Raw genomic sequence first — 16,757 nt, forward strand, 5'->3', positions numbered from 1 at the left:
CTGACTTTTGGACAGATTCATTAGGGCTTAGATCCACTTTATTTAACATTCCCTAAGAGAGAATCTTCCATTGATGTCTCTTAGGAGGTTGAGAATTATTATAAATAATCACTGTGACGGCAAATTATTCTTTTTCTTGTAAAGGTATAGTGAAGAAACAATCTTTTTTTTTTTTTTTTTTTTGCTTCCCTTCTCTCATCCCATTAGCCCCACCTAATCCCACCTTCCATCTGCTCCTTAGAGAGCATAAGGCCTCCCGTGGAGAGTCAACAATGACTGTCCCATCACTGCATTGAGGCCTGACCAATGCCTCCCGAGTCCAGGCTGAAGAAGGTATTTTTCCATAGGAAATGGGTTCCAAAAAGCCAATTCATGTACTAGGGATAGATCTGAACCCATTGCCAGTGGCCTCATAAACTGCCCAGTCCACTGTTACCTGCATTGGGGGGGGGGGTCTAGTTTAGCCCTCTGCAGTCCATAACTATCAGTCCAGATTTGGTGAGCTCTCATTAACTCATGTCACTTCTTTTTGTGGGCTTCCTCATCATGGTCTTAACTCCTTTGCTCATATTACTGCTCCTCCCTCTCTTTGACAGGACTCTGGGAGTTTGGCCTGGTGGTTAACTGTGGATCTCTGCATCTGCTCTCGTCAGTTACTGGGTAAAGGCTTGGCAATTATGGCAGTTCTCAATCTGAAGGCATGGGAAGGCCAGTTCAGTCCCACTATCCACTATTAACTTAAGAGATTCATCTGTGGTCATCCTTGTGTATTCTTGTGAATTTCCCTAGTGCCAGGCTGACCACAAGTTTAACATTTGCTTCACAAAAGGTGAATGCATGCCTTATTGCTGCCTTGAATCTCCTCAAATTTAACATTGACACAGGAGTCCAGTTAGCTCTTACATAGTCTCTATCATTTGGCAATTCCTGTAAGGTTACTGGATATATTAAAGCTGGTTGTTTGAAAACCTTAGACTGTTCCTCTTTAACTTAAAATGCAACACTGAAACTGGTTCTCCATTAAATTCCTGTTTGGATTTGAGTATCTCTATGATCGGTTTTATTAAGCTTTTCTAAGGCCTGTATCTGTGAGTTTGAAACCAGCCTGGTCTACAGAGCACGTTTCAGGACAGCCAGGGTTACAGAGAAATCCCATCTCAAAACACAAACAATGCAATACCAAAAAGAGTTTTTTGGACCAAGCTCAGGTGGCTAGCACTTTTACCCACTGAACCATTTCCCATTCCCCAGGCTGACTCTTGTAGAGTCCTGAGCTCTGGGAATTTAGGCATACAGCGCCACACCCAACTTTCAGCTATTCCAAAGTGAAGCAGAGCTCAGTGTACATTATTAATTATTACTCTGGTTTACTGAGGCAGAATTTCTCTGTATATCCCTGGCTGTCCTGGAACTCATTTTGTAGACCAGAGTGGCCTTGAACACATAGATTTACCTGTCTGTGCCTCCCAAGTGCTGGGATTAAAGAAGTGTGCCACCAGCACCCAGCTCTTCTGTTTTTGGGAAGGAGAAATCACTGTGGACCAGAATGGTATTGATATCTGTATCTCCATGCTTCTGCCTCTTGAATGTTTGGGATTAAAGTTGTTCATCACTTTTATTTAAAAAATTTTAAAATGTCGGGGGCTGGAGAGATGGCTGAGTTTAAGGACTGTGGCTGCTCTTCCAGAGGTCCTGAGTTTAATTCCCAGCAATCACATGGTAGATCACAACCATCTGTAATGAGATCTGGTGCCCTTTTCTGGCCTGCAGGTGTACATGCAGGAGGAACACTATACAATAAATTTAAAATGTGTCTTGGGTGATTTGTCTGTGTGCATTGTATTGTGTGCTTTCAGTGACAAAGAGGCCAGAAGAGTTCAAAATGTTTGCAAGCTTTCTTGTTGGTCCCTTTTGTTCCTAGGAACTGAATTTGGGCCCCCTGGTCTGTGTCAATGCTCTTAACTACTGAGACATCTCTCTTCCGCTACCTACCTTTATCTTATCTTTTTTCCTTACCTTCCTTCTGGCATATCTGTGGGGGCTTCACTATGTAAACAAGGCTGGCTTTATATTCACAGAGATTTGCCCTGTTCAGTGCCTCTTGAGAGCTGGGATTAAAGGTGAGTGCCACACCTGGTCCCATTATCTTTTACTATTATCTGGAAAGGTATTACATATATATTACAACCAAAAAGGCAAAGTGTAAAATAATATATAGTATGGTATCATTTAAATATGAGGGACTCAACACTGATTACTTCTGGGCAGGCACTGAGGACATGTGGGGAATGCTTTTGCTAACCCAAAGAAAAACATATAGGTATCTTCCTGAATATTAACCTTCATCAGGAATGCTTTTGCTAATAATTTATACTATATCTTTACAAAGGCAAACATTTATTACCTCTGTAATTTGAGATTTTATTTTTGAGTGTTTGTCTGAATGTGTATGGCTCTGATTCAGAAGAGGGTGTTAAGATCCCTAAGACAACACTTAGAGACTATTAGGAGTTTCCATGAGGCTGCTGGGACTCAAATCCTGGTTTTCTGGAAGAGCAGCCAGTCTTAACCACTGAACCATCTCTCCAGCTCTGCCTTTATAATTATTTAAAAAAAACCCAACAACAACAAAAAACAACTTTCCTCCAGAGGTCCTGAGTTCAATTCCCAGCAACCACATGGTGGCTCACCATCTGTAATGAGATCTGGTGCCCTCTTCTGGACTGCAGGTTTACATGCAGTCAGAACATACATAATAAAGAAATATTTTAAAAAAAGTACTAAATTGAAAAAAAGCAAACATACTTACTGCAAGACTATATATATATGATAATCTTGAAGTTTAGAGTATTTCCTATTGTATGTGTCTATGTGCACACCCTAGGCTGGCTTCTACCAGTGAGTGCTGGGATTCTAGGCATACATATACCACCACACCTAGCTGTGAAGAATCTTTCTTCCAGTCTCTATTCAATTGTCATTTCACCACTGTCCACAATGTCTTTTCCTATGTTTGTCACTGACTTATTTTATCCCACATGCTTTAATTATTATGTTTTGGGGCAGGGTCTTGCTATATAAGCAAGGGCTCTCAAGATCTTTCTTGCAACTGTTGCTGATTATAAACAGGTCCTTAAAATGGGGAGGGAATATCAGATTCTCAAAGGCATTTTTTTAAAAGGATTTTTATTTGATATGCATGGGCGTTTTACAAGCATGTGGGTCTGTTGTACCATGTGCAGTGACCTTTGAAGCCAGAAGAGGGTGTCCGGTTCCCTGAAACTGGAGTTATGGATGGTTGAGCTACTGTGAATGCTGGAAATAGAACCTGGGTCCTCTGGAAGAGGAACTAGCCAATATTCTTCGTCGCTGAGCTCTCTTCCCAGCCTCTCAAAAGTGTTCTTAATGCAGAAAACCTGCAAACTAATGGCACAGATGTTTGGGGGCTCATGAAAAACCAATGCTACAAAGTCAACTGCAGTTAGTAGTGATGGCTCGCACCGTTGATCCTAGGCAGAGGCAGGAGCGTCTGTTGAGTTTTAAGGTTAGCCGGATCTACGTAGCTAGTCCAGGTCAGCCATAGAACATTGTGAGAACTTGTCTTTAAAAAAAAAAAAAAAAAAGCTACTGTTGGCTAAGGTTCCACAACTAATTTGACTTCACTGGATGATCTGAAAAAAAAAAAAAAAAAACAAAAAACTCACAAACCCAAAGGATGTTCCCCAGAGCAGCTGCAAGGCAGCTCGAGTTAAAGTGGCTTCAGATCCGCGGAAGCGTGCTGGGCAAGCATGGAACCTAGGGAAGGACTACAACTCCCACCTTGCTTTGCGCTCCAGACAAGAGTCCTACGCTAGCACGCGAGCCTACCCGCCCCTCCAGCCTCCAGTTACTGTGTATCGCGAGAAGACGGGCCGCTCCGGCGGTAGCGATAACGAGCCTTGGTGGTGGTGGTGGTGGTAGTGGCGGTGGCGGCCGAGAAGGCGGCGGCCATTTTGGTGAGGCCTCGGGAGCAGCGGCGGCGGCGGCGGGGTCGCTGGGAGTAGCGTCTCCTCTTTTTCCAACTTACTGATCGCATCTCCGTGGCGCGACTAGAAGCGGCGGGAGCACGGGGGTGGCTCTAGCGGCGGCCCTTAGGGGGATTTAAAGCGGTGAAGGCGGCGACCAAGAGGGGGCCCTCCCCCCTCCTCGGCGGGAGGGGGGGTGGTGAGCACGCCCCCGAGGACGCAGGTAAGGAGAGGGAGACAAGATGGCGGAGGCTTCCCAGCTCCCCCCTCCCCTGGCGGGTGACTGCGCGCGCATCGCCCCGCGCCTCTTCCCACCTTCCCGGGGTGCTGCGCGCGCACCTTCAGCCGGGGCCCTGGGGCCGGTGAGCAAGGCTGCCTGCGCGCGCCCATAGAGACCAAGGGGAGGGGGTTGTCAGGCCTGGTGGCACCTGGTCTCTGCGCGGCTTCCCTGCCCTTCTGCGCACGCGTGCGTGAGCGAGCAAACCCCGAGAGGACGGACCCAGGTGCGCTTCTGCCCGCCCACCAACCTGCCTCCCCTTAGGGGAGAGAGAGAGGAAGAGGAAAGGGTGCATGAGACGAATAGTCCGGGCGCGTGCCCCCCATACTCCATTTATGAGAGCCCAAGGCTTGGCGCTCGAACCCTTCCTTCCTCAGCTTTTTGCGGTCTGTTGGTGTTAGGGCGCCGACGGACGCGGACTTCGGAGTCCCGCGACCCAGTCTTTGGTTTTGGGTTCTGGCGGGAACCCCCCCAGGCCGTGCGCGCCGCCGGCACACTCCGCCTCCAGCCGCGCACGCGCGGGCCCCTCCCCCCCGCTTGGCGCGCACGTTGGGTGGGGTGGGCGGCCGGACGGGGGCGTGGCTACCGTCTGAGTGGCGAATGCTTGGGCAGAGGTCGGGGGTCAGGCTGGGTCACTTTCCTGAGAGGTCTTGGGAGACTGCAGGGAAGACTAAGGTCAAGAGTTCAAACATCTAGGTTTCGGACTTCCTCCGGGCCCCGGAATGTGGAGGGTGAAGCCAGGCAGCGCTGCACCTAGACAGGAGTTAACTGGGCAAATACTTCCGGGCCTTGTATAGTTTAACTGCTTGTTTCCGGAGCATGGATCTCATTGGAGCCTGCCTTATGTCGGCTCTTTGTAAAGTTCTTTGGATGTTCCATCCCGCGTGTACAGATTTCGAAGGATCCTTTCCTTGTGACCAACTATTTTGTTTTTGGGAACTCCACCCTCATTCCTATTAAGTCCACAGTGAAAAGGCAAACCTGCAGTCGGACATCCAGAAGGCTTTGTGAACTTCTGGATGTAACGTTTCTGTCCGTCTCTTCAAGTAGTTTAGCTTTTAAAACTTTGTGTTGTTTCGTTTCCTCGCTGCCCTTATTCAACTAGAATGTACAACCCTGTGAAATTCTCTACACAAAGCACGATTTTTTGTTGCCACCACGCTTTTCAAAAAAATTATTTTGCTTTTGCATGTATTTTTGAATTCCTGCACATATGTACATATGCCACATTCATGCCAGGTGTCCATACAGGCCAGAAGAGTGGGTTGGAGCCACTGGAATTGGAGGTAAAACTGTTGTGAGCTGCCACATGAATGCTGGGAACCAAACCCAGAATTCTGCAAGAATAATAAATACTCTGATCGCTCATACATTTCTCCAGAAATTCCCCCAAGGCCTAGCTGAAATCATTTTTTTTTTTCAAGACAGGGTTTCTCTGTGGCTTTGGAGCCTGTCCTGGAACTAGCTCTGTAGACCAGGCTGGTCTCGAACTCACAGAGATCCGCCTGCCTCTGCCTCCCGAGAAATCAGTTATTTTTATTTTTCTGAAGCATGAACTGTTCCTACTACTGTTATGTGAGATGACTTTGAGTGTGCGGTCCCGGAAAGCTGGTGTGAGTAGTCTTAGACAGGCCTTGACAAATGTGGATTGCTTGCTCACTGCTGCTTTCCTCTACTGTTTTAGGTGTGATTTCCCTCTTTACAGCACGGCACCGTGGAAGTGCAGACTTTCACAGGGGGTGTGGTCTCTGCTCACACAGGTGAGCTCACTTCAGATACAATTTTCTGTGCTTATGTTAATAGAGAAACTGTTTGATAATGAGAGAGAGGTTACTTGTGGGTTTTTACCCAGGTAGACTTCAAATCTTTGCATGTGTTTTCACGGGAGTGTGACGATTATGGTCCAACAGTGGAGTCTCAGCACTCCCGGGAAGAGTACTAGGAGCCCAGTGTTCTGCAGAGGTTCGGTTTTTTTTTCTTTCTGGCATAGGGTCTCTCTGCAGAGCCTTGACTGTCTTGGAACTTACTGTATAGACAGGGCTGGCCTGAAAGTCACAGAGATATGCCTGCCTTAGAGTCCCAGTGCTGAGGTTAAAGGCATGGGCCAAAAACAAACAACAAAACAAAAAAATAAATTGGGTAGCACTCTAGGAGGCAGAGGCAGGCAGATCTCTGAGTTAGAGGCAAGTTCCAGACAGGCTCCAAAGCTACAGAGAAACCCTGTCTTGAAAACCCAAAACAAAACAAAGGCATGTGCCACCAAACCAGCTTCTTAATGTTTTGGAATGAAGCTATCAGGATTTAAGTTCTCCCACTATTTTCTTCTTTATTTTTAAGACAAAACAAAAAAAACAAAAACAAAAAAAAAACACCCAAAAACCCTCCCATAGTTTAAACTGGCCTGAAGCTGTATAGCTGAGAATAACTGAATAGCTCTGATCCTCTTGCCTCAGTTGTACAGTTATGGCACTCAACTTCATGTGATTCTGGGGATCAAGTCTTGGGCTTTGCTAGTATTTGCTAGAGTCAAGTATTCTACCAAGTAACCAAGTTCTTAGCCCTTTATCATCCCCCCCCCCCCCCCCCGCCTCAGTTTTTTTTTTTCCTTAGGGGAAGGGATCTCAGTCTGTAACCCCAACTGACTTCGAATTCATAGCAGTCTTCCTGCGTTAGCCCCCTAAGTGCTGAGATTATGGGTATGAACCACCACACCTGATATATATCATCATCCCCCATGCACGCTCAGTTTTTTGAAACAGGATTTCTCTGTGTAGCACTGACTGTACTGGAACTCACTCTGTAGACCTGGCTGGCCTTAAACTCAACAGAAATCCAAACCTCTACCTCTGGAGTGCTGGATTCAAACAATCTTCTTCACCCTATGTCGCAAATATGTTCTTCCTCTTCTAGCTAAGCAAGTACTTCCAAGTATTTGACACATAGTAAATGCTCAAGGAACATGGGGATAAGTAGCATTTTGAGACAGGACTACTGTGTAACCAGGGATGACCTGGAACTCCTGATCTTTTTGCCTCTACTTCCCAAGCTTGAGATTTAAGGTATATGCCACTATGTTTTATGCTTTGTTGGGGGATTGAACCCATGTTTTACTTGTGCTGGGTAACCAACTGAGCTACCTCACGATCCCAGGAAACAGTTCAGCTTTTTGGAGGCTGAGCCAGGAAGATAGTAAGTCCCAAACCAGCCTGTATGGTGTACTAAGACCCTATTTGTCTAAAAAAAAAAAAAAAAAACAAAAAACTTTTAATAGCCTTTAATTTTATCTTTACTTTTTTTTTTCTTTTTAATCCAACTGTAGGTGCTCCAGAGGTTGGTGGACCTGAGCGGAGGCTGGGACGCCCTGGTGGGCCCCGGGCCCTGGAAGGCAGGTCCCGGTGGCTGGTGGCCCAGAATGAGGCCAGCTCCCAGCATGCCCTGCAGCCGGACACCAGCCCCTCGGCCTGCAGCAGTGGTGATAATAACCCAGTCATTCTTCAGGCATCCAGCAAGGAGCCTGGGAGTGGGACCATGCAGAGCAGCCCCTCCCCTGCTCATCCTCAGCTCCCAGTCCTACAGACACAGGTTTGAAAGTGGGGAGGGTTCTTGTGCTTATTCTCTGTGGACTAATGATTTTGAGAAAGAAATGGTTTTACAGGTCTTATTACCTGCCTGAGGAGTTGAGTTTGGATTTTCAGATAGATTGGACTGTAACATGTCAAGCCTGTTAGATACTTTTTTTGTTGTTTTTCAAGACAGGGTTTCTCTATGTAACAGTCCTGGCTCTCCTGGAACTCACTCTGTACCAGGCTGGCCTCAAACTCAGAGATCCTCCTGCCTCTGCCTCCCAAGTGCTGGGGTTAAAGGCATGCTCCACCATTGCCTGGCTTAATTTTTTTTTTTTAAAGATTTATTTAGTTATTATGCATACAACATTCCATGTATGCCCGCATGCCAGAGGAGGGCGCCAGATCTCCTTATAGATGGTTGTGAGCCACCATGTGGTTGCTGGGAATTGAACTCAGGACCTTTGGAAGAGCAGCCAGTGTGCTCTTAACCTTTGAGCCATCTCTCCAGCCCCTTAATTTTTTTTTTTTTTTAAGACAGAGTTTATCTGTGTACTGTCCTGAAACTCTGTAGACCACACTAGCTCTGAACTTGGATCCATTTGTCTCTGCCTCCTAAGGGCTGAAATTAAAGGCATGTGCCACCGTGCCTAGCTTTAGAGATATATATACTTTCTGCTTCACATAATAATAATGTAGGCTTCCAAGGGTTCAGATCTTGAGAAGTACGGTGGCACATGCCTTTAATCATGGCAAACAGAGGCAGAGACAAGCAGATTTCTATGAGATCAATGTCAATCTGGTCTACTTAGCGCATCTTAGACCAGTTAAGGAAAGAAGGAAGGAAAGGAAAGGAAAGAAAAGACATAGGTCTTTCTTACCTTAGAGGTCGAATTAGGACAGACTGGAAATGGAGGCAGGAAAAATGCTTCTAAGACTGTAGACTCTGAGAATAGGTTAACTTCATTTGGAACTAGAACAGGGTAAACCTTAAGTGAGGCATTATTTCTTTCCTCATACTGTGGGAGTGTGGAGTTGGGGGGGTATTTTTTAAATTAATTAGCTCTACATTTGTATTTAGTAGGCTTTTCCCTCTTAATAAGACAGGGCTTCTTGTGGAGCTGGGGTTTAACTTAATTGGTACAGTGCTTGTCATGCACAAGGCTCATAGTTGGGCCCTGGGTTGGTTCCTAGTACTATATATACCATGTATGGTGACACATACTTGTAATTCCAGCACTTTGAAAGATGGAAGCAGAATGATTCAGAAGTTTGAGGTCCTTCTCAACTACGTAGGGAGTTCTAGGTTCACCTGAAGAACATGTGACCTTATCTAAGGAAGGAGAGGGAGTTGGATGTTTCCTTATGTACCCCAGCCTTCTAAGTCCTAGGATTGTAGACCTGTACCACGAAGGTAGCTCAGTTGATAGTTTGTTCATTTACTGTACTGACCTTTGAACTTAGGGCCTTGTACATGCTCAGGCAAACTTTATAATTGAACCATATCCCTTTGGGCTTTCAAATATGTTGCTGGGAGTTCAGTGCATAGCCTTGCACAGTCCAGGTACGTAAGCATTCTGTCATTGCTCCAGTGGGTTTGATACTTGGAATTTTTCTTAGCTTCTGGAAAATTTTGATTCGTAGTCTTTAAGCATTTAGCTGGAGTAGGAATTTGATGCTCTCTGAGACTTTCTGTTTTGTAGTGAATTTCATGAGTGAGTTCATTTTCCCTGTTGGGACTTTGTTTGTTTTTTAAGCCAGGGTTTCTTTGTGTAGCCCTGGCTACTCTGGAACTCAGTCTATAGACCAGGCTGGCCTTGAACGCAGAGATCTGCCTGTCTCTGCCTCCCGAGTGCTGAGACATTGTTTTCAATTATTGCTTTTATGGTCAATACTGTGTAAAATAATGTATGGATATTTGAGAGTGGTGTTTAGTTCCGTCCCCTGCATCTTCAGTGAAGAGGTTTAGGGGGCTTTTTTTCCTATTATTTGAAGTTAATTTAAATTTATTACATAGGTGGATCCTTAGTTTATGTAAGTAAAATCAAGGTTCCCTGGGTGGTGGTTGTGCATGCCTTTAATCCCAGCACTTGAGAGGCGGCAGGCGAATCTTTGAGTTTGAAGACAACCTGGTCTACAGAGCAAGTTCCAGAACAGCCAAAGGAAGGCTGCACTTCTTCTCTCAACCACCCCTCCCCCAAAAAATAAAAAATCAAGGTTCTAAAAGAACCATTAAATTTGAAATCATAGCATTCTTTTGATCGTAACACTCATGAGGTACAGACAGGCCTACCTCTGTTACTCTCTATAAGTGAGACTGTCTCATGGGTTAAAGAACAAAAGAAATCATGCTTTGTAGTAGTCTTGTAAAACAAGTTTTTGTGTTTGAGCTATACATCTAACCCTGTGGTAACAGTCTTGAATACAGGTAGTGTGTATCAGCATGTATGTCTTACATGTTAGATATTTACTAGAAATTGGGCTCTACCATTTTAATTACTTTGTTTTAAAAACAAAAAACCTTCATTTCCAAGCCTGGTGTGGTTGCACTAGCTTTTTAACCCAGTGTTTGGGAGGTGGATTGTAAATCCTAGACCAGACTGGGCTACATAGTGAGACCTTATCTTCAGCTGTAACAACTTCCTTCCATCATCATCATCATCATCTCCCCCTCCCAAGAAACAAACCAACAAAGTGTTGGCGTTGATTAAAAAATGAGACTAGGCCGGGCGATGGTGGCGTACTCCTTTAATCCCAGTACTTGGGAGGCAGAGGCAGGCGGATCTCTGTGAGTTCGAGACCAGCCTGGTCTACAGAGCTAGTTCCAGGACAGGCTCCAAAGCCACAGAGAGACCCTGTCTCGAAAAACCAAGAAAAAAAAAATGAGACTAATAGGTTTTTTCTTTTTTTGTTGTGAAGTGGAATAGAAAAATGTACTTAAAACATTTACCACAATGCTTCTCATCCTTTTTGTCCATCATTTTCCCCTTTTCTAGATGGTGTCGGACGGCATGACAGGCAGCAATCCTGTGTCCCCTGCCTCATCTAGTTCTCCAGCTTCTAGTGGGGCAGGTGGCATCTCCCCCCAACATATAGCTCAAGATTCCTCTCTGGATGGACCTCCAGGCCCTCCAGATGGTACCACAGTTCCTCTGGAGGGGTTCAGCTTATCCCAGGCTGCTGACCTAATCAACAAGGGCCCAAAGTGGGAGAAGAGCCATGCAGAAATCGCAGAGCAAGCTAAACATGTATGTATGGGAAGGCCAATGAAGATTCATGGGAATTGTCTGACTTAATTCTATTATCCCATAGATATTTTATGTGTCTTTGTTTTTAGCTGTAAGTTCAGGGTGTGAATTCCTTCTTTATCTTGAGTATATTGCTTGAAGTAAACCAGTCCCTCTCTCTCTCCTTCCCTTTCTTTGAGGACTGGGGAAATGGTTCTGTATTTTTGAGCACTGGTTAGTCTTCCAGAGGACCTGTGTTCTATTCCAAGTACCCATATGGTAGCTTGTAACTGTTTTTAATTCCAGTTCTAGGGGATCCAGTTCTCTCTTGTGCATCAGGCAGTCAAGTGGTGTTCAAACATACTTGCTGGCAAAACACTCATACAGGAAAGAAAGGGACCAACCTTCTTTCTTTCAGACTAAACTGAGGTCTCATATATGCTAGACAAGTGTTCAATTTTTTTAAAGGTTAATTAGTATAATTTTTTGTGTATATGAGTATTTTGCTTATGTGTATATATATACTACATTCATGCCTGGTCCTCCTGGTGTTCAGAGAGGACATCAGATCCTCTGGAACTGGGAGTTAGAGCCACTATGATGGTGAATATCAAACTCAGGTCTTCTGCATGAACAATTGCTCTTAACCACTGAACCATCTTTCCAGCTATAGGCAAGTGTTGTTATCACTGAGTTATACCCCAGTTTTTATTTTTCAGAATAAGAGTGTCTGTTAAGTTTACTCTCAGACTTTGTTTTCTTTTCACACTCCTGGGGACTGAACTCAAGCCTTTACACATACTAGGCAAATTCTCTACCACCAAGCTGTACCCTGAGTTCTGTTACCAGACTTAAAGTAAGAAGCAGGTGTATTGGCTCTCCCTTTTAATCCTTACAGTAGGAGGTGGAAAAAGGAGGGTCGTGAGTTAAAGTCAGCCTAACTTCACGCGGGTGGTGTATTTTTGAAAGTAAATAATTGAAAAAATTAGGCTGGGTGTTGACGCCACATACCTTGAATTCCAGCACTCAGGAGGCAGAGGCAGGTAGATCTCTGTGAGTTCCAGTATAGCCAGGGATACACAGAGAAAGCCTGTTTCAAAATACCAAGAAAATTTAAAAATTTATTTTAAGTAGATGGGGTAGCTCATACTTCTATGTCTAGAGCTCTGGGGTGATAATGCACGATTGGAAAGTTTGAACCAATCTAGACTACAGAGTGAGATATTATCTCAAAGAAAACAAAAAGTCAAAAAGTCAAAAAAAAAAAAAACAGCCGGGCGGTGGTGGCGCACGCCAGAGGCAGGGATCTCTGTGAGTTTGAGACCAGCCTGGTCTACAAGAGCTAGTTCCAGGACAGGCTCCAAAACCACAGAAACCCTGTCTCGAAAAAAACAAAAACAAAAAAACCAACAAAAAGCCTGAAGTACTGAAGTACTTTGTAAGTTGTGTTGGTATTAAAATTGATTGTTTCCTATTTATAGTCTGTAGCCTGTTAAATTTCTGTAACTGCATGTAGTTACATCTGGGAGCTTAGTAAAAATATATATCCCCCCGATTCCCTTCCGGCCTACCCATTTAAACTTTGGTTTGGTGTCCATTAACCTTTTTATTTCCTTTTTTTGTGTGTGTGTGTCAGGGTTCTCTTTGTATCTCTAGCTGTCCTGGAACTCGCTCTGTAGACCAGGCTGGCCTCGAATTCACAAGAATCCTCCTGCCTCTGCCTCCCGAGTGCTGGGATTAAAGCGTGAGCCATTATGACCTGGCTCTGCCTCTGTTTCTTGAGTGCTGGGACTAAAGGCATACACCACATTGCCCAGCCTTATTCTTTCAGTTATTATTTACTTTGTTCACTCACGTACATGATGTGGGGGGGGGCTTGCATGCTGTGTCACACATGTGTTGGTGAAGAGGACAATTTTGAATATTTATTTATTTATTTATTTATTTATTTATTTATTATGTATACAATATTCTGTGTATATGACTGCAGGCCAGAAGAGGGCACCAGATCTCATTACAGATGGTTGTGAGCCACCATATGGTTGCTGGGAATTGAACTCAGGACCTTTGGAAGAGCAGGCAATGCTCTTAACCTCTGAGCCATCTCTCCAGCCCCAAGAGGACAATTTTGTAGAGTTAATTTTCTACCTATACTTGGGCTCTGGTGATAAAACTAAGGTCATCAGATTTGGGTAGCCATGCTGTAGTGATTCCAGTGTATCATGGTCCTGTACATACATACTTACACAAACTTGTTATTTTTCTAGTCTGACTTCCCTTTGTGACTGAGGATGACCTTGAACTTCTGATCCTCTTTTCTGTCTGCCTCTTTCCTGCCTTCCTTTTCTTTCTTTCTTTCTTTCTTTCTTTCTTTCTTTCTTTCTTTTTCTTTCTTTCTTTCTTTCCTTCCTTCCTTCCTTCCTTCCTTCCTTTCTTCCTTCCTTCTTTCTTTCTTTCTAATATTTATTTACTTGTTACGTATACAGTGTTAGCTGCATGTATGTCTGCCGTACAGAAGTGGACACCAGTTCTCATAGGTAGTGGTGAGCCACCATGTGGTTGCTGGGAATCAAATTCAGAACCTCTGGAAAAAACAGACAGTGCTCTTAACCTCTGAGTCAACTCTCCAACCCTCTTTGGTCCTTTTCTGTTTGTTTTGTTTGATTTTGATACAGGATCTTAATTCTAGTTCAGGCTGCCATAAATCTAGAACTAAGTATATAACTCCCTGTGGCCCACCCATCTCAGCACTCAAAGTGATGGGATTACCGTTGTTAACACACTGATTTAGTCTAAATTTTTTTAAAACTACTTGTTAAACAGTTTTTTTTTCAAATAATTTAATGTTCTTAATGAGAAATTTAATGAATTACAAAAGCTTTTAGTAAAAATAAGAGCTTTTTGTTATTGGTAGCCATTATTAATCTAGTTGCATGTATCTTCAGTGTTTTCCCATAAAATAAGTTTTTCTAAAATTATTTTGTGTGACTTGTACTCCATCTGCTATTTTTCTGGTTATCCCTCCATGGTGGAAAGCATTATACCTGCTAACTATAACCTGTAGCTCTGTATCCAAAATAGTCTTTTTAAAAAAAATAAATACAGCTGGGCTGTGTTGGTACACGCCACAGTTTTTAATCTGGAGGCAGAGGCAGGCGGATTTCTGTGAGTTTGAGGCCAGCCTGGTCTACAGAGTAAGGTCTCGGACATCCAAGGCTACACAGAGAAATTGTGTCTCGATAAACAATAGCAACAACACAGTGTGTATAGGTATTTGTGCGTGTGTACACACTTGCATGTGCAAATCAGATGTCAGCATTTAATTGCTTCTTGTTTTTTTTTTCTTTAAAACAGGGTCTCAGAATGTAGCCCTAAATGCCGGGCGATGGTGGCGCATGCCTTTAATCCCAGCACTCGGGAGGCAGAGGCAGGCGGATCTCTGTGAGTTCGAGACCAGCCTGGTCTACAGAGCTAGTGCCAGGACAGGCTCCAAAGCCACAAAGAAACCCTGTCTCAAAAAACCAAAAAAAAAAAAAAAAAAAAAAAAAAATGTAGCCCTAATTGGTTTGGAAGTTGCTATGCAGAGTAGGTTAGCCTGGAACTCAAAGAAATCTGCCAGCTTCTGTCTCCTAAGGTCTGGGATTAAAGGCATGCCTCAACATACTAGGCTTCCTAGACCTGTTTTTGATTGCCAGTTCTTTCTTAGCTGTACCATCTCAGAAACACATTTGATTTCCCAGATATTCCCCACACCATCTGCCAAAAGAATCTATTACCTTGTAGAATTTGTAGGAGCATAAAACAGTCCATTCAGGGGTCAGGAATTCAACCATGGCAGTGAGTTGGCTTGTATGTCCAGGAAGTCTTAATCAATGTCGTTACCCCTCATTAGGAAGCTGAAATTGAAACTCGGATTGCTGAACTTCGAAAGGAGGGATTTTGGTCTTTGAAAAGACTACCTAAAGTACCAGAGCCTCCCCGTCCTAAAGGCCATTGGGACTATCTCTGTGAAGAAATGCAGTGGCTTTCTGCTGACTTTGCTCAGGAGCGCCGATGGAAGCGAGGTGTGGCCCGGAAGGTATGTCCTGTTTGCTCTACTGTCCATATATTTTTCAGGTGTGCCTTTGAAACCTTAATGGTTATCCAGGTGGTGGTAGCTGCACACACTTTTAATCTTAGCACTAGGGACATAGAGGCAGGCAAATCTGTAAATTTGAGACCAGTTTGGTCTACAGAACAAGTTTCAGGACAGGAAGGGCTACACCAAGAAACCGTGTCTTGACCCCCCACCCCCCACATCTACCATACCCCCTAGCAAAAGAAAAAAGAAACTTTAATGGGTGAATTATTTAGAAGGTGAAAGAGATGAAATTATAAATCCCTTCTTGGTGTTTTCTGCATTTAGAGGCAGTTTTTAACATCTGTGTTTTTTTACCCATGATTGTCTTTGATTGGGTGGATAAGTAGATTTAGCTTGAGTGATCTTATCCTGGGTATTTATTTCTATAGGTGGTACGTATGGTAATCCGTCACCATGAAGAGCAGCGACAAAAAGAAGAACGAGCTCGGAGAGAAGAACAGGCCAAACTGCGCCGAATTGCTTCTACCATGGCCAAGGATGTTAGGCAGTTCTGGAGCAATGTGGAGAAGGTGAGGAGTGAGGTTGGCCAAAAGGAGATGGCCTTGCCTAAGTTAGAGGGAGGCATGTTGATAGGACTGACCAGAGTTTACCAAGGAACTCAACACTGCAATTCCAGTTCTTTATGATATTTCCTTATATATTGGACCTTTCCACCACAGAATGTCCCAAGGAAGAAGAAATTCTTGGCTTCCTTTTCCTCAGTTAAAACTTTGAGTAGCATCCAGCGATCTGTTTTATAGTGTCAAAATATATGTTGTGCCTTTGGGGATGAGTAGGACTCTTGACTCCTAGACCATTTACTCTGTAGGGTGTGTAGTATGTTTTTTCTAAGATATGTTTTTGTTTACCTGCCTATGCCACTAAAGTTCCTTCTGCTTACATGTTAAGTTGTAATTATCTCTGAAGCCCTTCTCTCCCTTTTTGTGTTTGTGATTGGTTCTAGGACTCCCCGTGGGTATCTGATCTGGAGATGCTCAAGTCCAGTATATAAAATGCATATAACATATGAACAGATAATTGTGGAATTTTAAATATTTCTAGATCATTTTGATATGCATATTTTGGTATAAAAGTACTACATAGATAGTTGTCATGCTGTATTATTTGAGATAGGTATATATCTACATTTCACAGATACATTTTTTTCTTCCAGTTCTGAGACAAGGTGTCATGTAACTCGCATTGGCCTCAAATTTGATGTGTACGCAATGATAACCTTGAACTCCTGATCCTCCCATCTTCTAAGTACCCTTTATTGTTTATTTTTGAAACAAGACTTTTATGTAGACCAGGTTTGCTTCAAATTCACTGTAGCAGAGGCTGATCCTTTTGTCTGTTTCCTCTCAGGTGCTGAGTTATAAGAGTATGGTATCTTGTGGTTAGTCTAGAACTCATCTTTTTGTCAGTTTCCATTCCTGGCTACAATGTCTGCTTTGTAGTTTTTGAGACAGGGTCTCCCTATATAACGTCCCCTGGCACAGAGCCATCTTCAGTCTCCTGAGTTCTGAGATGTGCTATCTAACAACACCCAGGCTTGAAATTATT

General features: G+C 43.8%; 1 protein-coding gene across 7 annotated transcripts in view; it reads left to right on the forward strand.

The window, feature by feature from the left end:
• The first annotated feature begins 4,083 nt into the window (after positions 1-4,083).
• The window catches only part of Srcap (Snf2 related CREBBP activator protein), a 50,773-nt gene continuing 38,099 nt past the window's right edge, over positions 4,084-16,757 (forward strand). For 4 of the 7 annotated variants that reach the window (XM_050165813.1, XM_050165820.1, XM_050165819.1 and 1 more), the window contains exons 1-6: positions 4,370-4,507; positions 5,966-6,041; positions 7,601-7,863; positions 10,841-11,092; positions 14,964-15,149; positions 15,581-15,721. In XM_050165813.1, the coding sequence (XP_050021770.1) occupies positions 7,810-7,863; positions 10,841-11,092; positions 14,964-15,149; positions 15,581-15,721 (633 nt within the window). In that variant the 5' untranslated portion in view covers positions 4,370-4,507; positions 5,966-6,041; positions 7,601-7,809. Of the gene's footprint in view, positions 4,228-4,369; positions 4,508-5,965; positions 6,042-7,600; positions 7,864-10,840; positions 11,093-14,963; positions 15,150-15,580; positions 15,722-16,757 lie in introns of those variants that run through there. The other 3 variants (XM_050165814.1, XM_050165816.1, XM_050165815.1) reach the window with 3 other exon arrangements.

This window comes from Alexandromys fortis, unplaced genomic scaffold, assembly GCF_014885135.2.
Source record: "Alexandromys fortis isolate MF-2015 unplaced genomic scaffold, M_Fortis_MF-2015_v1.1 scaffold_146, whole genome shotgun sequence".
NCBI lineage: Eukaryota > Metazoa > Chordata > Mammalia > Rodentia > Cricetidae > Alexandromys > Alexandromys fortis.